The sequence below is a fragment of the Microcaecilia unicolor genome, chromosome 1 (assembly GCF_901765095.1).
Source record: "Microcaecilia unicolor chromosome 1, aMicUni1.1, whole genome shotgun sequence".
Taxonomy (NCBI): Eukaryota; Metazoa; Chordata; class Amphibia; order Gymnophiona; family Siphonopidae; genus Microcaecilia; species Microcaecilia unicolor.
Window position 1 is genome coordinate 251,701,482 of NC_044031.1, and position 27,459 is coordinate 251,728,940.

Genomic DNA, 27,459 nt, shown 5'->3' on the forward strand with positions numbered 1-27,459 from the left:
TATGCATGGCTAAATCACACTATTAAACAGAAAACTTGCAGCTAATGGGGGGAAGTTGGGGGGGGGGGGGTGAAGAACGTGCCTGGCACATGCTCACAAACGTTTTACGGTAAGCGTGGCTCTTGAGTGCACGCCCAGATAAAAATGGAAGTGTCAGCACACATCGGCAGTTCTTCCGTGCCTCACAAATATTACTAGCAGATGGAATTTTTGCAAGGCTCATATTAAGCTGCAGAAGAACAGGCATGGATGTGTGCTTTTATGTTCTGTTTTGCTCAGACACGCACAGGGGCCTCCTTCCAATTGTAGAAGAAGACAAAACTGGCAGTTCAATGTGAAAAACAGACAAGAAATTCTCTCCTAAAAACCTTTTATGCTGCCCCTGATTTGGGAAAAAACTTTTTGGTGTTATAAGCCATCATTTCCTTCTATACATTGCAGCGCTCCCTTCTGTACATTGCAAAAGAATACTTACTGGCCTTATTAACATCCTTTTTGAATACATATTAATACAATTTGCGGCCAGATGTACTACACATGTTAATACCCACACTCGAGCCCTCTGAGCATTCGACACACGATAACATGCACGCACACCCGGCATTAACCACATATATACACTCGCAGTATCTTTGAACATCATGGCCTCTGTTAGAGAAGGGATTTTGGATTTAGTTCATGCCATTTCAGTGGTAGCTCAAAGCGGGTCAGAAAACAAAGCAGTCGGTCCGCTTTCACTGCAACCATAGCGTTTTTATTTTTAGAGACTGTTCCCAAAATCTAGCTTTCTATTTTTTAACAGCCACACCAGCCTGTTTTTTTTTTTTGAAGTTTTATATCAGCTGGTGACACACTGCCCCTGACACAGCCATTTTTATACTGGCAAAACATGGCCATGTTGGGCATTTTATGTTGATTATGTGGTAGCTTTTAATTTATTAATAAAGACATTGTTTTTTTTACAAGGTCTGCCTCATTGTTTTAGCTCAAAGCGGGTTACATCCAGGTACAGTAGGTATTTCCTTGTCCCCAAGGGCTGACAATTTTAGGGGTTGAGATTGAAAAGCATTTATCTGGTTATTAATACCTGCTATCCAGATAAATGATATTTCTTGTGCAGATTACCCAGCTTGTCTCGGACTCTCTATAATGTTGGAGATTGTGGCTGTTGCCATTGCATTGGAGGGGGTGGGGGTGGGATAAAGTTCTAAAATATTGTGTTGTAGTACATACACATGTGGTCAAGGCAGTGCATATTTCTATGCATACTGTGTGCAAGCATTCTCTTGTCGTCCCCCTTCTCCTCCACTGCTAACTCCAGGCTTCGCTCCTTTTCTCTCGCAGCACCTTATGCCTGGAATAGACTTCCTGGACCTATACGTCTAGCTCCATCTCTACCTGTTTTCAAATCTATGCTAAAAACTCACCTTTTCACTGCTGCTTTTGGCTCCTAGCCACAATTGCCCTCCCCTTGTCCCTTCCTCCCTTCGCACCCATTACTTCCCTCACCTGTAACTGTCTTGTCTGTCTGTATTATTTAGATTGTAAGCTCTTTTGAGCAGGGACTGTCTCTTTGTATCAGGTGATCAGCGCTGCATGCGTCTGGTAGCGCTATACAAATGCTAATAATAATAGTAATTCCAGTGGAGTTCAAAGGGTAAATACTTGGTTCCTGTCAACAACACTGCTGATTATATAAGTTTCTCTCAGTCGTCCCTTCTCTGAGCTAAAAGGCTCAACATGTTAGCACTGTTACATCTAAGCTGAACGGGAGTCCTCCAACTGCATTGCTGCCAGTAGGGGGTAGTGCTTCAATATTATTTTCAATCCCTAGGGACAGGCAGGTTCCTTGGAGTCCTGAAGAGCTTGCCTGCCCCTCACTGTTGAAAATGTGATAGTGAAACAGCACCCCCTACTGGCAGAACTGTAGGTGGAGGACTTGCACTACGCTTAGAGGGAACAGTGCATGTTAGGACTCTTCATAATATAGGTCAAGCAGAGAGGAGCGATGAATGAGAAGAAACTGTTTTCACACTTAGTTTTTACCATCTATGAATGCCATCTTGTTTTCCATTCAGATGTTGCCATTGGTGCCCCAAAAGAAGATGACTATATTGGAGCCGTCTATGTCTATCATGGAGATGTGGAGGGCATTGTGCCTCAGTATTCTATGGTAAGTCTCTCGTTCGTGCACCTTAGAGCAGTAAGTTTCACAGTAACATATTGAACATCTGGAAAAATTCCTGAGACACTATACAGGAAATGTGGAAGAGGCTGCTGTTCTTTTCTTACAGGTTAATGATTTGGGGGCATTTCTTTTGTAGAAGTGAAGAGAATATATAAATAACAAGGATTGTCATGAAGTTTTATGCAAGTAGGGGCAAACACTGGACAGAGAATTATTCCAGTGAGGGTTAGAAGTTGATATATATATATTTTTTTTTTTTGGCTGCATTAACATTGGAAATGCCAACAACATGATGTGCTTGTGAGACAAATACACTTGGCCCTGTGTGATACATTTTAAGAACTAAAATAAGTAGGTATTATATGTACACTTAAGCAAATGTACATATAATACCTACTTATACCACAGAGTACGGAGTTCTATTACTGTATGATGTTCCCATTTTATTTTATTGTTTTGACTTTACAGCTTCCACTACAATTGCAATGTGCCCCAACTACAGCAATAGCAAAATGAGCCTTCATTTGGGGCTGCTGGGGTTCTCTCTGTCCCCATTTTTATTCTTTCACACTTCTTCCAGCCCATGTAGTATAGCCCTCAGTAGGGGACCCACAAACCATGGGTTCCCTTGATAACCAATATAGATAGATTCTGCATCCTAATTGAAGATGTCACTGTTGTTTAATGACTGCAGTCCTGTCCCTTCAGAGGCTCACTGCTAACTCTGCCACCTACATACATTTCTCTGGATCTGTCATTCAGATTAGCGAGTCAAACATAGGTGTTCTGCAGGGCCACCACTAGGCCATAGGGCTGCTCAGTTTTCTGGTATTTAAATTTGATGACGTGTCGAAAACCTTGGCTTCATATGATCGGCATGGAATGAGCGATCGGCATGGAATGAGCCAAACCTGGCTTTTCTCCCATTTAATGAATGTGTGTCTAGTTCTGCCTCTGTAAGAGAAATTGGAATGACAAGTCCAAGATGCAATGGAGTGAAATCCAAACAGGCTCTAACTATCAAGGTGACATGGGCAGTCCTATATCTAACTAAGGGGGTCTTTTACAAAAGTGTGTTAGCGTTTTTTTTCACGCACTAAAAATTAGCACACGCTAACCATATAGACACCCATAATATTCCTATGGGCATCTACATGGTTAGTGCATGCCAAAAATGCTAGCACACCTTTGTAAAAGGGGCCCAAAGTGAAGGGCAGGTTCTTTTCCAGAAGATCTCCTAGCCGTGTAGTGTACCTCTTGAGAAAATGGAATTTGAAAAAGAAAAAATGAAAACTATTGCTTCCTTGAAGTGACTTGTAATACCAAATACTATATAGTGTATGTATCAACACTATAGCCTGTTTTGGGCAGGGCAGTTCCTGGCAGTTAGGGGGCAATTCTATAAATAGGCGCCTGGTAGAGTTTATTCTATAAAGGAACAGAGGCACCTGCTTTCCTTTATGGCATAATAGTTATAATAACCAATAGCCTAGGCATTTGTAGTTAAATGCTGGATTTCATATAATTCCAATCAGAGGTAGCTACTATACTTCATAGACCTCCGTATACTCCAGTAATAACAGACAGTGTTATGGTGTGAGCTGGTAAACCTCAGTAACAACGCACTGTGTTTAGCCGTCTTATACCCAGTGTCTTACTTATTGCAGTCCTCACCGGTTTCTGGCCACCACTACCCTGTACAACTTGTTATCTTACAAAATCTCATTCAATGATTTCAACCACTTTATACTTTTCATGACAGTATACTTCATCTTCATGAAAAGAATAAAGTAGTTTAAACCATTCAATGAGATTTTGCAGGATAATAAATTGTACAGAGTAGTGGTGGCCACAAACCGGTAAGGACTGCAATAAGTAAGACACTGTGTATAAGATGACTAAACACAGTGCGTTGTTACTGAGGTTTACCAGCTCACACCATAACACTGTCTGTTATTACTGGAGTATACAGAGGTCTATGAAGTATAGTAGCTACCTCTGATTGGAATAATAGTTATAATATGCACTTAGAAGCTAGGTAATAATGATATTATGTACCTATAAGTTAGGTGTGGTAGAGCTGGCAGAAGTATGTCCGCCTACGTTCCGGTGATACACACGTACTTTATTTACGGGAGAGGCTGACAAAAAGGCGCGTTCATATCACCTGGAACTTAGACACACACATCTAACAAATGAGCACATATTTATTTAAGGTGCTAAACCAAAACACTGCCGAATTGGAATTTCAGGCCAGTTTTGGCACCAAAACTAAAATTCGGGTGGCACACCCAAAAGGGATTATAGTGTTGTTGATAAACTACAGTTGGTAACATAAAAGAATGAAGAAATAAGTAAATAAATAAATTCTCTTCAGAGAATCTTTCCCCCATGAAACTTATCTAAACAAACATGTATGATCTGGGGCATTTCTAGCGGTTTAGTACCCTATCTTCTCCAAACCATGCTGAGCATTCTGTATAGCTTCTAGCATTTGATAAGAAGGGGAGCCAGAATAGGATCATGATTTTTGTTCTGACAACACATAAGAAAGCTCTGTTATCTCTGCATTGGTACAATACGAGTGAGCGTAGAGATGTGTTATTTCGGTGTCTGCAGGCAGCAAATTTAAAATCACCCATCCTAGACCTATGAAGTAAGAAGTGTTGATTTTTCACTCTGGTCTTGTCTGTTCAAAGTGATTTTTTTTTTTTTTTGGTGATTGTTTTTTTTCCCCTGCCTGCTCTGTGTGTTTCCTGTCACAGGATGTCAAGCTGATAGTCATTCCTCATTCCTGGTGCACCCCCATCCTTTTGAGCTTGATTTTAAAGGGATGCTGTCTCCCAAGACTATTCTACAGTGATTGATATGGGAAGCTTGACGTTATTTTTAATTGATTTAAATGGCTGTCTGGCTGGATCTTTAACTATTTATTAACACGCTTGCATTTTAAAGGGACTCTTGTCATTATAGAGCAGATACCAGGATAATGTGCTAGTTCAATATCGCATCCTGTTCAGGAAATGTGCTGTAGTTTTTATCATGGCACTGAGGTTCCAGCGGGTGTGCAGTCATTGCTTCTAAGAAATGCCCTGTGAGGGACGTGCAGAAGTGCTCCTTCACTGTGCATGAAGGCAGCGTGTGAGAAAAAGGGGAGTGTATGGAATTTTCCAAAGACACTTTTTTTAAATGATAGATCAGAAGCATTATTGTACTTATTTTTATTGGACAATGATGTGCTATATACAGTGCAGAACAAAAGTAAGAAATTCATCTTTGCCTTTGTATGGTTATTTCAGTAAGGATTTTTACCCCCATCATTTTTTTAAACCGTTTTTCCTCTTTCCTCTGCCATCAATGCTCATGTCAGAAGAAGAAGGAATTCTCCTTAATGAGGCCTGGAAGGGAAACAGCCTCTGAAACGAAACCTTTCTGCTTTGCTCTGTGACTAGTAGGCCTCACCCCTACAAATAAACATCTTCCTCCAACCCCTACTGCCTTGCAGCCCAGGCATGTCACCCCCCCCCCCCCACCATGTGACTCTGTTCTGATAGCTTGAGGTACAGGAGATCCACATTTACCCCCAGATGCTGCATAGATTACCCAAAGTTGGGTGTGCACTTTTGGGCATAGAGCACAGATCTGTATGTAAACTAATTAGCTAATAGGCAATAGCAAACAATTCTTGGTGCTAACAAGCACCTAATTGGCAGTAATTAGGAGTTAAGGATAGATCTATCCTATGCCCTATTCTATAACATGTGTGCCTAAATTTCATAGTGCACAAGTCCAAAGGGGGCGTGGCCATGGAAGGGGCATGGGTGAGTCAGGGCCATTCCTAGAAATTAGGCATGATGTTATAGAATACCTGCATTTGCACGCCTAACTGCCATCAGTCGGGCTGCACCAGCCTTTGACAGGCATAAATGCTCGCACCCCAAGTTAGGCGTGAAATGTGCGTTAAGCTGATATTCTGTAAAGGTTGTTCCGCGCAGAGTGCCCTTTACAGCACCTGTCTTTGGGTGCCATTTAGTGAATCTAGCCCTAAGATCTCCTGTATATTAGCTCACATCCACTTTAGCTAATATCTAATAAAAACAAAGTTGAGAGCCTGAAGGGTGATTAAATTTAGAAAACTTTTCAGCCAAACTGTTTCTGAAAAGTGATAATAAGTATTGTTTTTACACTCTTTCCAAGCATGCCTAGTTTTTCCCAAGGGGGTGCTCTCCCCCCTTCATAGAAACTAATTCTCTATATCTAAGAATCTTTCTTTCTTTCTCTCTGTTCTGTGACCTTTGTATGAGGAACAAACTTTTCTTCCCCCCTTTTCTCTTCTTTATATAATTAGTATAATTACTTATAATTACCAGAGGTACTAATGTTAGATTTTGTAAGTCTGTCATAACTTTACAACTGATAACTGATGCTGTGCTGGTGGGTGAGTAATTAAAGACTTTTAATTCTCTCTAATTCCTGTTGAATTTTTTGCCTGTAATATTTTGTAACATGTTTAGAGAATAGCAAACCAAATACGCAGCCTAGTACAGTATTAAATTTAGGACTGTCACCCACATTTACTGTCTTAGCACTGGAAATCAGAACTAAGCATCTAACTTGTTTCCCCTGAATTGGTCTCACCTTCATTTTACTTGGCAAGGAGTTACCAGTATCTTAACAGACTTGACTCTTCATTCAGTTCTTTAATGCAAATATTTCAAAAATAAACACTTAAAATTGAGATGCTGCTGAAATAGTCACTGCCCGTGCAGTAGTGCTGTTCAATTTGATTTAGCTTAACTGAAATAGAGGGGCCAATAGCCTCAGACTTGTACTACTATTATGACAGAGTAACACAAACCGGCAGCAGCAATTGAACAAGGACTAAGTTTAATATGAACAACTTAGTGTGAGCAGGCAGTCTAACATAATGTTAAAAGGGAAGTAAGGTCGGGTCCTACATCTTCCAGTTTTTAATGAGAAAAATCATTTTGTCCGCTTTGGCTGGCTTCAGACAACTGTGTCTTGCAGCTATAATTTGTCCAGCAGCAGAAAAAAATTCCGAAGGTGCAGAAGTGGCTGGCATACACAGAAATTTCTGTGAAAACCTGTTCACTAGCAGCAGTTTCACTTGTCTTTGCTGCCAGAAATTAAAAACATCACCGCTAGTTTCCAATTGATCTTTGTGTTTATAGCAGGCAAGTTCCACACTGCATGTGGTTCGAATATCACTGTCATAGTCTGATTGTGATGGAAGCCTGGCTTTCTTAGCTGAAATAGTGGTATCTTCCACTGTTTCCCAGAAACAACGTTTGCGTTGAGGCTTATCCACATCCTGTGTTCCCAAATCTCCATAGAGGCTGTGCTACCTCCGACTGGCTATGGTACATCTGTGGTTTGCATTTTTACGATCTCTTGAGTTGCAACTGCAATGCATCTGATACTTTACCATAGGTTGACTTCAATCTTGGATCCAGGAAGCTGCTTAATCTGTATAAATTATCAAATAATATACTATGCAGTAACTTTTTCTTGTACCTTCAGTAACAGAGTCTGTTTCAATGTCATCATCGGTATCAACTTCCTCTCCTGATTCTTCCCCGTACCTTACATTGATTGAATTAATCAGGTGTTCAACCAGTGGCTGAACAACAGACACAGTAACATACTGTTCTCCAAATGCAATTGTTGTGGTGTCTTCAAAAGCCTGCAACACATCAGTGAGTTAAATTGTTGTGGTTTCTTCAAAAGCCTGCAACACATCAATGAGTTTGTGGGCCAGATCATAGTCAAGTGCTGCAGGTACAGCTTTGTTTGTGATTTTATTACTGCTGCTTAAAGCTAAACCAATGGGTTGCTGCAATTCAGCTGCACTTCGTAACATAATGCAAGTACTGTTCCAACGTGTTTTCACATCACCAATTAGTTGCTTCACTGGCATTCCCAGCGTTTCTTAAGCAGTTTTCCAACTTTCAGTGAGGATAGTACAGTGATGGAAAGTGCTGACAATATCACAGAATCTATTAATGACATCATAGATTGCTAGATGAGCCCATAACCCATCTTCCACACATAACTGCAGAGTGTGTCCAAAGCAGCTACGGTGAGTGGTACAGATTCCTTTTCGAATACCTTTCCCAACAGCTTTTTTCATTGACGCAGTATTATCCGTAGCATCTGCAAATATTTTGCCTTCTAACTTCCATTTTTTCACTGCACTTTCCAAGCCTTCTGCTATATTGTCACCTTTATGTCTCTCTGGCATGTACTGTGTATCCAGCACAACATTTATTGCATGAAAGTTATCATCTATATCATATGCCGTAATTGTAATATAAGCCGCCATGGTTCTGGTGGTCCAGAGGTCTGTGGTAATGCTTACGTATCTCAGACTTTGAAGCTGACTCAAAACACAGGTGGTCATCTCATCATATTTAGCTTCGATCATTAAGGTTTGACGTGATGGCACGGCATAACATCTGTTGAGAGCCTTAGAATGGGCCAGGTGTTCCCAAACATTTTCGGTTCAGAGCACCCCACCACCACCACATAGGTCTCCCTTTCCCTGCAGCCCCCTCTTCCCAAAAAGTCCAGCACACCATTCCCTGCAGCCCCTCTCCTCCAATAAATCCAGCACACTCTGCCTTCCCCAAATCCAGCATCGCTCGCTACCTTCTTTCCTGCAGGTCCAGGATCAATGCTGCTTCCTTCTCCTTCCCCCGCTGCCGCTGCAGTGCTTGCAGCTTACATTTTCAGGACATCCGCGATTCACACAGGCAGGCACTCCAGGGCCTTCCCAGTCTGCTGCATCCGGCCCTCTCTGACGCAACTTCCTGTTGCAAGGGCCGGCATTAAGCCCCTTTCTGTTCTTTAATAGAACTCTAACACTATATCAAAGACAATAGCGGCTGTGCCCTAATTTATGGGTACTTCTCCTCCAGTACCCCTACCTACAAACAAAACATTCCGTCCCATTCACTTGATAAACCTCTATATTCAAACAATTAAGCAGTTTACAATATATTCAGCACAATACAATGCCAATGACACAAGCTAGAACAATGACCAACTTGACTTGTACACAGCAGCTTGCATAAAAGAACATTTATTAAATCACAAAATAGTGTACAATTATAAAGAATTTTTGAGTCCTGGTTCTCCAAATGGGCTGGGCTTGAGGGACTGTCAGGAATGGATACAAAACTAGATGCATTATTTAGGCAGGCCTACATACTGCACAAGAACACACATAGGAATAACAAAATGTACACACTGCACAGTACACAGACTGCACACATACCTTCTGTCATTTGATTGTGACTCCTCTCGGAGCTCTTTTCCAGCATGGAGCTGTGGAATCCAAAAGCGCTGTTGTGCTCTGTGCCCAGCCAACCACATCCTTCATGGGGGAGAGGGGCATCGAAGGGGAAGGTGGCAATGTGGATACTGTGGAGGGGATGGGCCACTGCATCCTTCCAATTTTATAGGTGTGGGGGACAGGGGTGCCGAAGTGGAAGATGGGAAGGTGGCGTACAGTGAAGGCATAGGAGGTGCACATGCCGCGCAAAGGTGGTGAGAAAAAAATGATTTGGGGGGGGAAACGGATCGGCGAATCAGACAGCACTACCATGCAGAAGTCTGTTCTTCAATCCAGTGCCCTTAGACTGGAGAGGTTGGGAAATCAGTTACAGAGCTTGCTGGTGACTGTTATATAATACTGGTAAAACACAATGCACCCTCAGGGATTTTGAAGAGGACTGAGAGCAGAAGGATTGCAGGGCTCAGGCAAGATAAGATCTTCTTCTCTTGCTTTCCTCTTGAGGGGGACTGCTTACCCAGCAGGCATGAAGCCCGAGTCTGAGCCAATAAAAAAGTACATAAGTCAGTAGGAGCAAAGAACATGTGCTCAGAAAGAGCCAATAACAGTAGAACTAGAAAATATAGGAAGTGATAGCTCACAATACATTTCAATGGAGGCAGAACACAGGTGGGCATGCACTGATGGTTTTTTGAGTTAGTGTGACTGTCAGAACCCATTGTTTTGCTTTGTCTGCAGTTGCCCCTCAGAAGCTGCAGCCCTAAGTTAACGCCTAGTCGTGCCTAATGGTTAGGCTGGCCCTGTTGGAAAGCCTCCAGTGTCACCTCCTTTGGTTGGATAAATTAAAATACTGAGCATAGGGGAAATTTGAACCATTAGGGTTTTTCCTGCTAACTCCAAAAGTTCCCAAATAAAAGTCCATGTAGGTTCCAAACACAAAATGTCCAGCTCTGCAAAGTAATGGGTAAAATATGTTCAGTGCAGCCCATTGGTGAAAGAAATCTCAATTCAAAAACAAACTTATCGCCTGATATTTAGCGCTATTTAACCAGCCAGAACGGCTGCTGAATGCTTAAATAACGCTTAACTGGCTATCCACCAATATTCAGCAAGGGATAACTGTCTATCCCCTGCTGAATATCACCAGTTAGAGAACAGTGGATAGCTGGTTATATCGCACGGTATAACCGGCTATCTGCTGATGTTGAACTGCCATATTTGGCCGCTTGAAAACCTGTTGTATCTTTTGGCCAGTTTGAAGATAACCGGCTAACACTGAATATTGACTTAGCCGTTTATTTTGAAACCGGCCAAAAATAAATCGGATATTCAGTTCCGGTCACCGGAAACGGCCTGGCATTGAATTTTCAGGCTTAGCTCGACCGTGGGAGTTAGCCAGTCTAACTCCTACGGTCTGAATATCGGCCTGTTAGTTCTCAGCATTTTCTGTTTGCTTGCATATAAAACCTGAACCGGATAAACACAGCTTTTAATTTAGAAAAGCCCACCTCTGATTCATCCTTGGTCAGTGTGCAGCTTCCAGCAATCCAGGCTTAGTACTTCCAACTCCCAGGAATAGGGGAAAACCTGTCAAGTGTTCATTCAGCAGGCTGGGGACCACAGCCTTTCTCCAAGCTGGCCCCCGAGCTTCAGCCCTGCCTTCTCTTCCTCTCTGATCCAGACAGTAACTGAGAAATCCTGCAGGCTCAGGAACGGACCTTTTCCTCCAGCTGGCTTCCAGAGAGCCACACTCCCTCTCTCATCCTCTCAGACCCAAATGGTAGCTGAGAGACCCACCCTAGCGAGGTGCCTAGGACTCAACAAATCCACCCAAATTACCGGGTAACAATACAAGGCGGACTACTTACTTTATGATTGTCCATTCCTTCTCAGGTTATTTACCCCCTTCTTCCTGGGGAACTTGTCCAGCTGGGTCCCAGTCCAATCTGTTCCTTATGGGCTCTTTCTTTTGCAGTCTCCTCCTTGGCAGCTCTGTTTGGCTGCTGTCCTCCATCTCCCTTCCTGTCCCAATTCTCAGGTCTCACACAGGGTCTCTTAACCAGGGTAAGCCAGAAGCTGGAAACAGTCAAACTCTGGGGCGGAGAATATAGTACTGATAGGGGCTTCCCTGCCCCTGAGGTTCCTGGAGATCCTGGAACTGCCTGCTCAGGGACTGGGCTTCTTTCCTCCCCTTCACCATGGTAACCAAAGTCTATCCTGTGCTGAGTGAATCAAAGGAACAGTGCTTTGGAAGGAAATCTAAGGGTTTCTCAGTATGCCTGACACTTTCCTTGTCACACTGGACATTCTTAAATTGAGGACCAAGGAGGTTAGATTGAGAACAGGAGACAGTACGAGGCTATCTAGCCCATTATATGGGTTGAAGCCAGTAGGCGTAGCTTGCTGGTAGTAGGTGGAGTCACAAGTACACCCAAAACAATAATTGAAAGCAATAGTAAAAGATTATTAGAAATAATGCACTGCCTATGTGCATGGTCCATCTGTAAAAGTCAAAAGCTGTTCCAGTTGAATAGGCAGTGCCTTTTTTAAAAAAACTTATTTAAGCTTTTTAATTTATTTGAAATCGTTCCATATGTAGATATAAATATCATGAAATCCAAACTGACTATCACTAAAACAGCTTCAAAAATTATTGTAGCTGGTGGAAACAGTACTAATAAAAGCTGTATTTTGTGCTCATTTTTCTACACCAGTCTATACAATACAGTAATACATGGCCAAATTTCAGTGAGGATATCTTGGGTTCATCTTAACTGTTGTTGCAATCTGCCTTGGGAAGCCTGGGGTTATAAAGATTTTTTGGAAGTAAAATTAAACTCTTATTTCATTGGGGCACATGGAATCACATGTTTGCCTCATCTGTTTTGTATACATGGATTATTCTGTTTTGAGCATGTTTCAGGGACAAGTGTTTTTCATAGGCCAAAATAATACAAATAAATATTTTCTTTCATGCAGATCTCTCATTTGTGTAAACATAACTAAATGGTTTTCTTATATTTTGTCCTTGTGATGACTTATACTGTGCCAAAACTGGAAATACAGTGAGAATTCAGTAACATCCAAAACTTATTAATTAGCATTATAATTGTGTTTGCATTTGGGTAATAACTATGCATGATACCACCTTCTCGTACATGAGCATGAAGTTATGGAACACATTACCCAGAAACTTAAAAACAATCAGCGAAACAACTATCTTTCGCAAATCCCTCAAGACATATCTCTTCAACAAAGCATACAATGTAAACCCAGAACCTTACTAATCCACTGTTGAAAACCTACTGTCTATTATACCTAATAAATGCCTTCCTTCTACTCTCTACTTCTTCCCTTAACTAATATCGCTATAACAATAACTGTACCTGACATCCAGGACTAATTGTATTAACAAAATTATGTAAGCCACTTTGAGCCTACAAATAGGTGGGAAAAGGTGGGATACAAATGCAATAAATAAATAAATAAAAATAAATGCTGTTGAAAAACTTAACTTGAAGAAGAAATAAATATGTATCACAGAACTGAAAAATGTTGGTACATTTAGATTGACTCTGGATTCTGTATGAAGGTAGCTCTGCTCTCATTATTTAATACCTTTCTTTTAAATAGTAGTAATAAACAATATTAAGTGCCTTTTTATAATATACCACCGCATTCCACAAAACAAAAGGAGCAAGTTCCCACAAACCGTCTTGCTCTTTTGATCTAGGTACAGGAAAAAAAAGATTTTAAATGCTCCCAGGTTTCAACCTAATTCATGTTTAATGTGGGATATAACTGCCATAAATAGATAGATAGATAGATAGATAGATAGATAGATAGATAGATAGATAGATAGATAGATAGATAGAAACTCTGAATGTTTAGCACCTGATTCTCTTAACATGATGTCTGTTTTAGTGGCCCTTTATCAGGGGAAAAACATCTCTGCACCAATATAACACATGCTAGAGTTTCCCTATAACCAGTCCCTCCAAATGACACACTGATTACAATTTATAACAAATTACTACTCTACCTATGAGAAGTTATTCCGTTATTATCCTTCCTCTGTGTACATCGGTATGGTGCACAAGCCGGCATGTTTGAAAATATAAGTGAGATTAAATAAAGATGCTACCAACAATCAAGAACGACAACGTGGATGCAGCAGCTCATAGGTTTGTTTGCTTTGTTTTAAGTAGAAGCAGAACGACAACTGCGCAGGGAATGGGAAACATAGACTAACCTAAGTGGCTTCAACGTTTTGACGTCATGCCATCTTCTGTTCTCAGTCAAACCTCCTTGTTGAGGACAGTGTCTTTGGTTAAGTTGTTCTGGCCATTCCGTCCCTTTGAGCGGACACACTCATTCTGTCAATGCAGGTTGCTCTTGAAATTGTAAAACAGCAAACAGATTGAGCAGCCCTAAACTTGGGAATCACCCACTTATCTGCTTGACTAGATCCTGTTTGTTGATGGAAAAAGGAATGTTGCTTACCATATTAGGTATTTTCGATAGCAGGATTGACCACACACCCAGTCCCTCATGCCTCCCCAAGAGTCACTTAATAACTTATGCTTTGCAACTGAGTAGCTGAGGAGACCACTGTGCGTAGGAAAGGCCTAAAGTTGTGAGCTATGGGAGAGCAGTTCTGTTGTTGTGCCATCAGATGACATTGCCCACTTGTTTTATGCAATACAATATGACATCGCCTGCTTGTGTGTCTGATCAATCTTACTGTCTATGAAAAACCTGTTAGGTGAGCAACATTGCTATTTATTATCTTTCTATATTATTTGGAGCAAATATGTACCTTTTTATCAGGCTTATATATTCTTGGATCAATATTCAGCTGCTGTGGTCAGTGTTTTTTTTGTCTAAATGCTGACTGCAGTGGTCAGAGAAATCTCATTTAGCACCACTATTCAGATAGCAGCTAGTGCTGAATATCCGGATAATGCAGGCAGTGCTGGAGCTTATCTGGATGGTGGCAATATTCAGATAACTTAGGACAGCCTGTATGCAGTCTTAAGTTATCCAGCTAGAAGACAGTGCCTGGGCAGAATGTGAACTATCTGGAGACTGCTTCTGAATATTCTGGTCCGTGGCACTTTATCCGGATAGCAGGTGCTGCTATCCAAATAAGTGCTTTTGAATACTGACCAGCTAGTAGAAGTCTCTGTAATGTGTGCCTGCTAGAGTCCTTGTAGGAATCAGTGCAAGCCAAATCCGCAATTACTTTTGATTGCTATGCTGAAGTAGGGAAGCTTTTAAAAATATTAAACCAGACATTGGCAATGTAAGCACCTGCCTGTGTGGTGCCAACTTTTTGATAGGTGTTGGATCCTTGCCATTGCTGCATTAGCTCAACCTAGGCTGAGCAGCACCACCCCAGAGCAGTCACTCCAACAGGAGAATTCAGCTTGGTGTCTGCAAGTTCTAGAATGCTGGCAGGTCCCACCCCTTACATGGGTATCCATGGAAAAGCCTAATGGTTAGTGCAGTGTGCTTTGATCCTGACAACTTAGATTCCCACTGCTGCTCCTTCTGACCTTGGGCAAGTCACATAACCCTCTGTTGTCCCAGGTACAAAAAGTTAGATTGTGAGCCCTCTAAGAACAGAGAAAGTACCTGCATATATGTGTACAGCACTGCGTACATCTAGTAACGTTGTAAAAATGATTAGTAGTAGTAGTCTGTGGGCGGAAGGGACAGGACAACAGAGGGTCTGTCACTGTGTGGGCACTCACAGGCTTTGTGCTGAAAGTTCCTGCTGCTCCTGTGGGACCAGGACTGCTCAATAGTACAGTGGTGGAGGTGAGGAAGGACAGTTGGGGGGGGGGGGGGGGGGTTGCTTGCCAGACAATCCAGGAAGAACCTTCTCTAGTGACTTTATGAGCATCCACAATTTAAATCTGGCCCTGTGTTGAACACTGATCCCCTTTGGGAAAGGAAATACAAATCAGAACAAAAGTGTATTAATACTGCTGTTTGTTTTCACAGTCCACTGTGTATGCACTGTATGCCTATAATATGCTTTGAAAGACTTTATTTGGATATATGCTGGCAACAAGAAGGATGAACTGGAATAAATGACTAATCTCTGTCTTCTGTAAATAAATTCTTCTCCTCACACTAAGCTTCCCTCTTCCTGGTTTGCATTTCTTGTTTTGAATAGACGTCAACCTTATGCCCTCAAGTTAAGTCGAGGCCAAGCATGCTGTGAAAGACAGAGCCGCCATGAATCCCTTTTTATCAATTTGATTCAAATCCCGTGATTATTTGTTCTATATTTTCTGTTTCAGAGGTTGTCTGGACAAAGGATAAACCCACTGTTACAGATGTTTGGCCAGTCCATATCAGGAGGAATTGATATGGATGGAAATGGGTATCCAGGTATGTTGAAGAGGAGATAATTCTGACTCCTTTGTTTTTTTGGAAGGCATTTAAAGTTCTTTAAAGCTCTGCATGGCAATTTTCCTGCTGCTGCTGACATTTTCTGTTGCCACAGTCTGCTTGAGGGATGGAGGTAGGGTCTGTTGATTTTCTTGTATGATTCTTACCTCTATGGCACATTGCAGCTTTAGGTGTCTGACCTTTTCTGTAGTTAGAGTTTGGGGGGGGGGGGGGGAGAGGGGGCACCACCTTGTGTGAACTGGAATCATTCATTGGATCATAAACTTTGGCATTCCCTCTTCCCCCTTAACTGTGCGCTGTGTGTTTGTGGTGATGGGGACACATGATAGTCCATTTTGTGGAGTAGCCTAAAAGGTTAGATCAGCGAGCTGAGAACTAGGGAAGCCAGGATTCAGGTTCTACTAGTGTTTATTCTGAAAGGGAAATGCTATAGGAAAAACCTTCAAATTATGCAGGGAAGAAAAGAGGGAGGTGTTGGGTGGGGGATCGGACATGAGAGGAGATTGTATGTTTTGGGGGACTATGGCAGTCATATGCTTTAATTATTTTACGGCTGTTGATTATTTGCATTAACTAACACAATTAACGCATTCATTTTTAATTGTGATTAATCAACAGCTTGGGCTGGTGCCGTACATCTGACCTCCCCTCCCTCCCTGCTGGACTGGCAGTTCTCTCTCTCCCTTCCCACCTCCCTTTCCGGCCCTATTTAAAACTTATCTGGGTTGTGGGCAGCATCTGCAAGGCTAGCAGGCTTCACCTGCTGGCCCCAATAGCCTTCCTGCAGCTACACCCTGCCCTCCTAGAAATAGGAAGTTGCAAGTGAGGAGGTGGAAAGCAGCTGCAGGAAAAGTCTTGGGGCTGGTGGAGGAAGTCTGCTTGCATTGCAGGCACTGCCCATGACCCTGGAGGGAGAGGAAGGAAGGGAGAGAGAGAGCTGCTGGACCCCGGGGGGGGGGGGGGGGGTCGGGTCGGGGTTGGAGGCAGAGTTAACTCAAGATTAAAAATTTTAGCCATCAGAATAATCAATTGTCCAACATCCCTAATTTATTTATGATTGGGCCCGCATCACATTACATGCAGTGGCAGCATGGAGCACTATCTGGCACAGCGTGTAATGTGGTGCCAAGCGGCAACTGTTTACTCTGTATGTTAAATGTAGAGCAGATGTTGAACAGGGCCCTGCATTTGTAAACCGCATTGGTAGCATATCTTAAAAGACGATATACAAAAACTAATAAACATACCGCAGAAGCTTTGTTCTTGCCGTGCGCTAGTTATTGCAACTAATGCACACTAAGTGCAAGAATTTACACAGTTTAGCAAAAAAGCCCCTAAGAAATTAAACAAAGATACTAGAACATTGCAATGTAATTAGAGTTTCTGGGTGTAGGTTTTTATAAACTATACATTTAGTTCTCCAAGGACAAGCAGGGCATTAATTCTCACAAGTAGTAAGTGTGTAACGTGACTCTGCGTTGCCTGGTCCGGGCTTTATAACAAGTTTTAAGAGCTTTGTGGAGCATGAGGCACGCTCCACCACACATGTAAGGGTGCCTTTCCGCCCACTGCAATGGCGCAGTTACCGCAGTTGTTTTTCTACCGTGGTGAAGAGAGGACTGTGTCTGTAGTTTCTGTTCATGTCCGGTTTGGAAGAACTTCTTTTTGGTACCTTTTCAGCTTCTTTTTTGTGCGATTTTTTTTTTTTGCTTTGCTTTGTCAGGATTTTCTCCCCTTCACTTCCTGTACATTTTTAGATATTTTTTACCAGTTTTTAAGTTTCTTTATTTTCCGTGTTTAGGCCGCATTTAAGTCTGCTCTCCGGTCGATCTTTCCCATGAATTTTTCTGTGGTGCCTTGCCCTTTTTTCAGGCACCATCGCGTCTTTTGGTTTGGCTTTGGAGGTTTTTCCTTCCATGCCCACTAAAGCTACCAGTGGCTTTAAGTGCTGTTCCCGGTGCAATCGGATGATCTCTGGCAAAGACACTCATTCTTGGTGTCTTCAGTGCTTCAGATGAAGAAACAGACCCAAGTTGCCAGAGAGCCTCAACTCGAGAGGATTTTTTGAGCCAGATCTGAGTCCTCAACGTCGGCATCAGCATCGAGGTCAGTGGCGTCGGCATCAATGTCAAAGACTGCATCGGCATCGGGAGCATTGGTGTGTTGAGTGGGTCTCCATCTGTCTTGACGCCGCCTGCTGGACAGGGCTTCCAGGACTGGCCAGCGTTGGACTCGACCCCAAGGCTACGTGAGGATTCGATATCGGCACCGAGGAGTCTCAATGCTGAACTTCAGGGAAAGTCCAAGAAGCTTCGACATCAGTCGTCCTCCATGGATGGTACCGGGGACTCAGGGGCATTGAAGGATTCAGTACCTGAGAAGCATTGGCACCTGGAGGATCGCTCACTCTCTATCCAGGAGGTGCCGAAGCACCTGTCTCCAGGCAGCCAGGACCCGGCCCTCGATGAGCATATCCGGGCTTTGCTCCCTGAGCTGCTGAATGGCATTTTGCAATGGTGTGTTTTGGTATCGGGGATGCTTGTGCCCACCATACAGCCCATTGTGTCCCCACTTGGCCCTCAATCTGTGATGCGGCCTCCAATGCCAGCACCACGTACAACCCCAGTGTTGATTGCCACCCAAGCCGGTACCCCTTCGACGTCTGTGGAGGGCTGATGTGGATTTGGAAGTGGAGGACAAACCCAGGGCTAAGATGCTCAAGGTCTTGGACTATGAGTCCCCTCCTAGGGAGGCTGTGACTGTCCCTCTCCATGAGGTACTCAAGGAAGTCCTTGATAGGAACTGGGACTCCACTCTGTCAGTCCCTGACCTGCCCAAGAAGATTGACACCCCGTGTCAGATCCACAGCACACTTAGTTTTTATAGGCCTCAGTTGCCTCACAATTCCATGGTGGTGGAATCCGCTCTCAAGAGAGCCAGCAGTTCTAGAGACTATGCCTCGGTGTCCCCAGGCAGAGAAGCTAGGATCTTAGACTCTTTTGGGAAGAAGGTGTTCCAGATCTCAATGCTTGTGTCCAGTATACAGAATTACCAGCTCTTTACGAGCATGTACTTGCGTGACTCAGTGCGCAAGCTGATGGACTTGGCAGACTCTCTCCCATCGGAGCAGGCTGAATCAGTGCACCAGCTGGCCAAGCAGCAGAAGGCGTGTCGAACGTTCTTGGCCAGGGACGCCTATGACAACTTCAGCGTGGTTTCCATGATCTCTGCTCAAAGTATAGCAATGCGCAGACTCTCATGGCTGTGTGTTTCTGACTTGGAACAGTCGGTTCAGTAGAGGTTGGTGGGTTCCCATGCCTTGGGGATAACCTTTTTGGAGAGAAGGTTTCTTCTGTCTTCCACCGGGTGCCTTCTGCATCAGCCTCCTCAGCTAAGGGTTTTTTTGGCAAGTTGAAGAGAGGTGCCTATTACTCACAGAGACATAGGCGCACACAACTTCCTCTCACCAGCCTACTCAGGTTCAACCCCAGCGCACTCGTACTCGTCAACAGCGCCTAAGGCCCCTGCTGCTCCCCAGCCTAAGCGAGGGGTGAGCTTTTGACTAGCTCCAGCAGAGCATAGCTGCTGTCAGAGGTTGTGCTGGTCATGGGGAGGCTGAAATGTATCCATGAAAGGTGGCCCCTTATAACCTCCGACCGATGGGTTCTCCAAATAGTCTGTCTCGGGTACTCACTAAATTAGCCTCGAAAACCTTCAAATTGCCCACCGAGAGCTCATTACTTCAGCTCTCAGCACGAGAGGAACTCTCTGCCCTTCTACAGGCCCATGCGGTTGAACCCGTTCCACCAGTGGAAGCAGGGCAGGGATTCTATTCCAGTTACTTCCTCATGCAAAAGAAGACAGAGGGGATGAGTCCCATCCTAGACCTAAGGGCCCTGAACAAATTCCTGGTCAAAGAAAAGTTCAGGATGGTTTCCCTGGGCACCCTTCTTCCCATGATTCAGGAAAACGATTGGCTATGCTCTCTGGACTTAAAGGACGCATATACTCGCATCCCGATACTTCCAGTCCACAGGAAGTATAAGTACATAAGTAGTGCCACACTGGGAAAAGACCAAGGGCCCATCGAGCCCAGCATCCTGTCCACGATAGCGGCCAATCCAGGCCAAGGGCACCTGGCAAGCTTCCCAAACGTACAAACATTCTATACATGTTATTCCTGGAATTGTGGATTTTTCCCAAGTCCATTTAGTAGTGGTTTATGGACTTGTCCTTTAGGAAACCGTATAACCCCTTTTTAAACTCTGCCAAGCTAACCGCCTTCACCACGTTCTCCGGCAACAAATTCCAGAGTTTAATTATGCGATTTTGGCTTGGAACACATCACTACCAGTACCGCATGTTGCCTTTTGGCCTCACATCAGTTGCCAGGGAATTTACCAAATGTCTAGTGGTAGTCGCAGCATCTCTGTGCAGACTGGGAGTCCATGTGTTCCCTTACCCCGATGATTGGCTGGTGAAGAGCACGTCGGAGGACAGTGCTCAGGAGTCCATGTGGAGAACTATTTGGGTGCTGTAACTCTTAGGGTTTGTTATAAACTACCCCAAGTCCCATCTTCACCCTGCACAACAATTGGAATTCATTGGAGCCCTGCTCGATACGCAGCAGGTTTGAACTTTTCTCCCGGGCCCGAGGGTGAACACTGTAGTCACTCTGGCCTCTCAGGTTTGCTTGCATTGCAGGCACTGCCCATGACCCTAGCCTACCAGGTGTACCAGGCTACTGGAGAGCTGGAAGATGTCATCCGAGTGTCTCTAGACCTAGTTCATTCTCTGCTCTGGTGTACTGTTCGATCAATTCCTCAGCCTCAAATTTGGGAGCTCATGTAGATGGGCTTCACACTCAAGCATGGCCCTTCCAGGAAACAGGTCTTCAGATCAATCTTCTGGAGCTCCGTGCAACCTGGAATGCTCTAAAGGCTTTCAGAGATCCGCTGCCCAACCAAATTGTGCTATTTCAAACAGACAACCAGATTGCAATATATTACACCAACAAGCAGGGGGGCACTGGATCACGCCCTCTGTGTCAGGAGACTGTCCGGATGTGGCGCTGGGCTCACCAGCATGGCATGTTCCTTTGGGCTACTTATCTGGCGAGTAAAAACAACAGTCTGGCCGACTGAGCAGGGTAACGCAACCGCATGAGTGGTCTCTCAGTATGCGCATTGCGTACGAGGTCTTCCGAGCGTGGGGCATCCCCTCAGTGGATCTCTTTGCCACTCACCTGACTCACAAAATCCCTTAGTTCTGCTCCATGCTTCAGGCCCATGACAGACTAGTGTCAGATGCCTTCCTCCTGCATTGGGGGATAGGTCTGTTGTATGTGTATGCTCCCATTCCTCTTGTGGGGAAGACTTTGCTGAAACTCAAGCAAGACCATGGGACCATGATCTTAATCGGGCCTTACTGGCCTCGGCAGATCTGGTTCCCTCTTCTTCTGGAGTTATCCTCCGAATAACCATGGAGATTGGAGTGTTTTCCGACCCTTATCACATGGAACGAGGGATCTCTTCTATAGCCCAGCCTTCAGTCTTTGGCTCTCATGGCCTGGATGTTGAGAGCCTAGAATTTGCTTCTCTCTGTCTGTCAGAGGGTGTCTCCCGAATCTTGTTGGCTTCCAGGAAAGATTCCACTAAGAGGTGTTATTCTTTCAAATGGAGGAGGTTTGCCATCTGATATGAGGGCAAGGCCCTAGATCCTGTTTACTGTCCTACACAGTCCCTTCTTAAATACCTTCTGCATCTTTCCGAGTCTGGTCTCATGACCAACACCATAAGGGTTCACTTCAGTGCAATTAGTGCTTATCAACGTGTACAGGATAAACCCATCTATGGACAGCCTCTAGTTTTTCGCTTCATGAGAGGTTTGCTTTTGTCAAAGCTTCCTGTCAAACCTCCGCCTGTGTCATGGGACCTCAATGTCATTCTCACCCAGCTGATGAGAGCTCCTTTCAAGCCACTGAATTCCTTGTCATCTGGAGTACTTGACCTGGAAGGTCATTTTCTTGGTGGCTGTTACTTCAGCTTGTACGGTCAGTGAGCTCCAAGCTCTAGTAGTGGATGCACCTTATACTAAGTTTCATCACAACAGAGTAGTCTTCCTCATGCACCCTAAGTTCCTGCCAAAGGTTGTGTTGGAGTTCCATCTGAACCAGTCGATTGTTTTGCTAGCATTCTTTCCCTGACCTCATGCCCATCCTGGTGAGAGCACCTTTCATGCATTGGCCCACTATATGGAGCAGACAAGGCCCCATAGCCAGTCCGCCCAACATTTTGTTTCTTTTGATCCCAACAGGATGGAGGCCACCATCGGGAAACGCACTATCTCTAATTGGCTGGCAGATTGCATTTCTTTCTCTTATGCTCAGGCTGGTTGACCCTGAAGGGTCATGTCAAGGCTCACAATGTCAGAGCCATGGCTGCATTGGTAGCCCACTTGTAGTCAGCCTCCATTGAAGAAATCTGCAAGGCTGCGATGTGATCTTCAGTCCACACATTCACATCTCATTACTGTCTCGAGCAGGATACCTGACGCGATAGTTGGTTTGGGCAGACAGTGTTGCAGAATCTGTCTGGGGGCACACAAAATTGTGTCCCAGTCTGTTCCCTGAAAATGGCAAGGACAAATCAAACTCGGGTATACATATAAAGCATCGCATACCATGTAAAATGAGTTTATCTTGTTGGGCAGACTGGATGGAGCATACGGGTCTTTGTAGTGATAATAAATGATAGTAAATGATGGCAGATAAAGACCCCCCTGCGCCCGTTTTATTCTGTTCCAGGCTGCATTCTCACTCAGTTTGTATATAGTTTCAGGTTAATCTGAGTTATGTCCTCACCGTTGCAAGGCCCAATTGACCAATGTTTGTTGTTTTCGGTGAGCCTGGATGCTAGGGATACCCCACTTGTGAGAATTAATGGCCTGCTTGTCCTTGGAGAAAGCGAAGATACTTACCTGTAGTAGGTATTCTCTGATGACAGCAGGCCTTATATTCTCACAAACCCTCCTACCTCCCCTAGGAGTTGTCTTCTATTTTTATTTTTCTTGCCCTAGTATTTAACTGCAGTAACAGTGCCCTTGTGGCGGGTGGGAAGGCACCCACACGTGCAATGGAACATGTCTCATGCTCCACAAAGCTCTTAAAGCTTGTTATAAAGCCCAGACCGGCAATGTGGTGCTGCGTTACCCACTTACTGCTTGTGAGAATATATAGCCTGCTATCCTCGGAGATTATCCGTTACAGGTAAATATCTTTGCTGTATCTATTTTTGAACTGATTAAGGGTTCTTTGAGGGTACAAAATCAGAGCTTAATGGTGTTTGTGTGCACAGCCACTATATTGATGGTACACATGTTACTGAATAGTCAGCACAGGAGAAGCACAAAGAGTGGAGGGCCCAAGGTAGAAAGGAGGGATGAGAGAGTACTAGAAACAGTGGTGTTTTTTCTGGTATTTTTGTAGTATCTATCCAGTAAACCTCTTGGACCCTATACTCATCTGGCTGCTCCAGGGCATGAAGTCCTATCAAAAATGTGCACACCGCTAGAGACGTGGAAGCTTTCAGGAATGAGGCTTCCAAAGATTAATTTTTGTGTGACTGGTATAATGTACAGACAGTTGAGGAATATCGGTAGTAAGCCTTAGAAGCCCACCCTGGATCAGATTTCCATGGATTTCCTGTGTGCTTAAAATTGGTTCCACAACAAAAGACTGACAGACTTTTGATGCTGTTCTTGGGGAAATCCACTCTCTTTCTACAAGGTTTGATTTTATTTTTCAAACTCTGAAGTACCACTGGCTTGAGTTCAATTGAAACCAGCCTCTACATTTTCTGGTTGGAGGAGCAGCTTCTTGACTCCCTGCATCCCGAGAAGTCTGGCAATCTGACAGTTTTTCATCTCTGGTTTCTTTACATATGTTCTTCATGTTTTTGGTGAATTTATTTATTTGTTGCCATGCAACATAATCACAGTTGATTATGGCTTAGATGCGTGAGTGTTAGTGACAGATAGGTCTGTTGGAATAAGTTAAGTTGGGCAATGGCTTGTTTCCTGCATTTTGTTAAGCTGTTTTTTTTAACATGATAAATCATTCCTTGTAGATATAACCATCGGAGCCTTCATGTCGGACAGTGTGGTGCTGCTAAGGTATGATTGAATATACCCCCTTTCTTTCTAATAAATCTTCCTCATTTTATGTGGCATGGTGTCAAACTGTGGATGAGTAATTGCAGTTGGCTGCATTTATAATGAATTTTACTACATAAGAAATTAAGCTTTGAAACTGAAACAAAGAAAAGAAAAGCTCCAAGTCACAGAGATCAGTTTAATGATCTATAAAGGCAAGAAAAGTACAACCCCCCGGATTCTATATAGGGTAATGGACCTCCCTCCCTCAGACAGGTTGTTAATAATCAGAAGAGTGTGTCACAGAAGACTTTGAATATTCTACTTGTTAACCAAGCTTAGTTATAGGCTAGGTAGGAAGCTTAGGTCTAGTCAACACTGTATTCTGTCCATTCCATCTATTTTTTAGATGAGCAATAAAAAAGAGTGAGATCCAAAAAAAAAAGAGTCCAAGATGTAAAAGTCACATCAATTTATTAATAATCGTACTATCATAAGACAGGACTAGACACCGCTGTGTTTCAGCACAAAGACCTGCATCAGGAGTCCATCACAACTATTGATGTTATCAATCTAATAGATATATAATAATCGCTGTCTATGCTGTGTAAGAAGCACTATGACCTTCACATTGGCACACAGACTCTCCTTTTGTGCTTGAGGAAACATTTGATCTTTATTTCTTATTATTATATATGTGCTCACACTTTTTCCATTGAATGATATATACTACATTTGAAAATGAGCACCTGAAGGTGTCCCTTATGCCGAATGGACTAGATTCAGCAAATCGGGCTGAAGAACTGGTGCAGAAAAAAATTATGTATTGAACGCTAATCTATAAAAGGAATCCACACTTTATAGAATAGCACCTAATCTGTGTCTAACTTAAGGGACTGCATTTACGCCTGCTAAAACCATGTGTAAATACCGGCACCTAAAGTAGTGTAAATACCGGCACCTAAAGTAGGCATGGATCATACGTATTCTATAAAAATGCACGTTACTCATAGGAATGCTCCCTGAAATTACGCGCTATAGGAGTTATGCATACATTGTTATAGAATATGATGTATGCGTAACTCTCAGTTAAGGCAGATTAACGTCAGCAATGGGTTCTTAGCAACCAATTATTGGTGTTGATTGGCTCATAAGTTTGTGCTCAAATCAGCTATGCGCACTGATTTGCATGTGCAATGTTAGTTGCCATATATATAGAATCTGGGGGAATGTTTTTCCCAGTAAGTGACTGTGGGATCCTGTGAAATGTGTTGGCACAGTTTGCAGCTTGGCATATTGCAGGGACTTGTGCCATTCTTTTCTTTTTGAGCTTGTATTTGGATGTTTGCTTTTCACTAATTTGTGTTTTGGATTAGGTGGCTGTCGGAAGGCCAGCACTGGTGGAGCTGGGAATATCTCTTTCAGTAATTCATCTACCTTAGCTTTCTGAAGAGGCTAAAAGCTTTCCTATTTCCTAAGTCTGTTTTATAACATTTAATACGATGCTTTCCCCCTTATCTCTCATCTGACTTTCCTATAAGATTCTTTGATTTTATGTATCCATTCTAACAGTATCAGCTTTGTTACACTTACTATATAAACCGCACTGAACCCTAGTGAGGGGATTTTAGTGGTATACAAGACCTGATTTGATCCTCCTGGAGTAGTGGTTGTAGACCTTTTATGATTCTTCTCCGTTTTTCTAGCTCTGGATTGTATGTCACTACAAGGGGGACTCTCTCTGTGGTTTTCTTTTCTTTGTACTGGGTATTTTTGAGTTTGTATCCTATTTGAAGAATTCAGTAAGGATTTTGAGGTGTTTGTCTCTTGAGTCAGAGTAGATATGATGGTATTACATGACTTGACTGTGTATAATGGATTTTCTTGTATGTGAAGGGTGAAAGCTGGAGCGGTGGAGGTAGCTGCATAGGTTTCCTATATATAGATGTTTATATGTTGATGGAAACTATGGTGTTTAGAAAGCTGACTTTTTCTGGGGAATAATCAATTTTGAATTTGATTGTAGGACGGTATGAATTGAAAGAACTGTAAAATTGTTTGAGTGTCTCTTCTTCATAAGTATGTAAGTATTGTCACACTGGGACAGACCAAAGGTCCATCAAGCCCAGCATCCTGTTTCCAACAGTGGCCAATCCAGGTCACAAATACCTGGCAAGATCCCGAAAAAGTTCAGTACATTTTATGCTTCTTATCCCAGAAATAGCAGTGGATTTTCCCCAAGTCAATTTAATAATGTTCTATGGACTTTTCCTTTAGGAAACCGTCCAGACCTTTTTTAAACCCCGCGAAGCGAACCGCCTTTACCATATTCTCTGGCATCGAATTCCAGAGTTTAATTACACGTTGAGTGAAGAAACATTTTCTCTGATTCGTATTAAATTTACTACTTTGTAGCTTCATCGCATGCCCCCTAATCCTAGTATTTTTGGAAACAGTAAACAAACGATTCACATCTACCCGTTCCACTCTACTCATTATTTTATAGACCTCTATCATATCTCCCCTCAGCCGTCTTTTCTCTAAGCTGAAGAGCCCTAGATGCTTCAGCCTTTCCTCACAGGGAAGGAGTCCCATCCCCTTTATCATTTTCGTCGCCCTTCTCTGTATCTTTTCTAATTCCACTATATCTTTTTTGAGATGCGGTGGCCAGAATTGAACACAATATTCGAGGTGCAAAGGCAATATAACGTCCTCGCTTTTGCTTTCCATTCCTTTCCTAATAATACCTAACATTCTATTTGCTTTCTTAGTCCAAATATTAAACATGTCATCAATATACCAGTAGTATTTTAGGGGTTTAGTCTGATATGTATTAAAAAATGTCTCTTCCAGTTCTGCCGTGAAGAGGTTAGCATATTGTGGTGCCATCCTGGTGCCCATAGCAGTGTCTATGATTTGCAGATAGATATCTTTGTTAAAGTGGAAATAGTTGTGAATTAGAATGAAGTTGATTAATTTTGTTATAGTTTCCAGTGAGTATTGGTGGTCCAGGGTGGATATTTTTAGGAATTTATCACACGTGGCTATGCCATCTGAATTGGGAATATTGCTGTATATGATTCTATATCCATTGTGGCCAGAAGAGTATCCGGTGATAGCTGCTTGATGCTTTTTTAATTTGTTCAGAAAGTCTGTAGTGTCTTGTATGAAGCTGTTTGTCTTGTGCACAAAGGATTTAAGAATCCCCTCTATATGTCCAGATACATCCTGTTCCAATACCAGATATCACTGGTCTGCCAGGGTTTCCAGGTTTATAGATTTTAAGTAGCATGTAGAATGTGCTCACAGAAGGATGGTTCAGTATGAGTTTTTTTTTTTTTTTTTTTTTAAAGATGTGGCTGTATGTGCTTTGGAAATGTTT

General features: G+C 43.0%; 1 protein-coding gene across 1 annotated transcript in view; it reads left to right on the forward strand.

The window, feature by feature from the left end:
• The window catches only part of ITGA9 (integrin subunit alpha 9), a 686,274-nt gene that overhangs the window by 198,538 nt on the left and 460,277 nt on the right, over positions 1-27,459 (forward strand). The window contains exons 11-13 of the mRNA XM_030205631.1: positions 2,079-2,173; positions 15,815-15,905; positions 24,053-24,098. Of these exons, the coding sequence (XP_030061491.1) occupies positions 2,079-2,173; positions 15,815-15,905; positions 24,053-24,098 (232 nt within the window). The remainder of the gene's footprint in view (positions 1-2,078; positions 2,174-15,814; positions 15,906-24,052; positions 24,099-27,459) is intronic.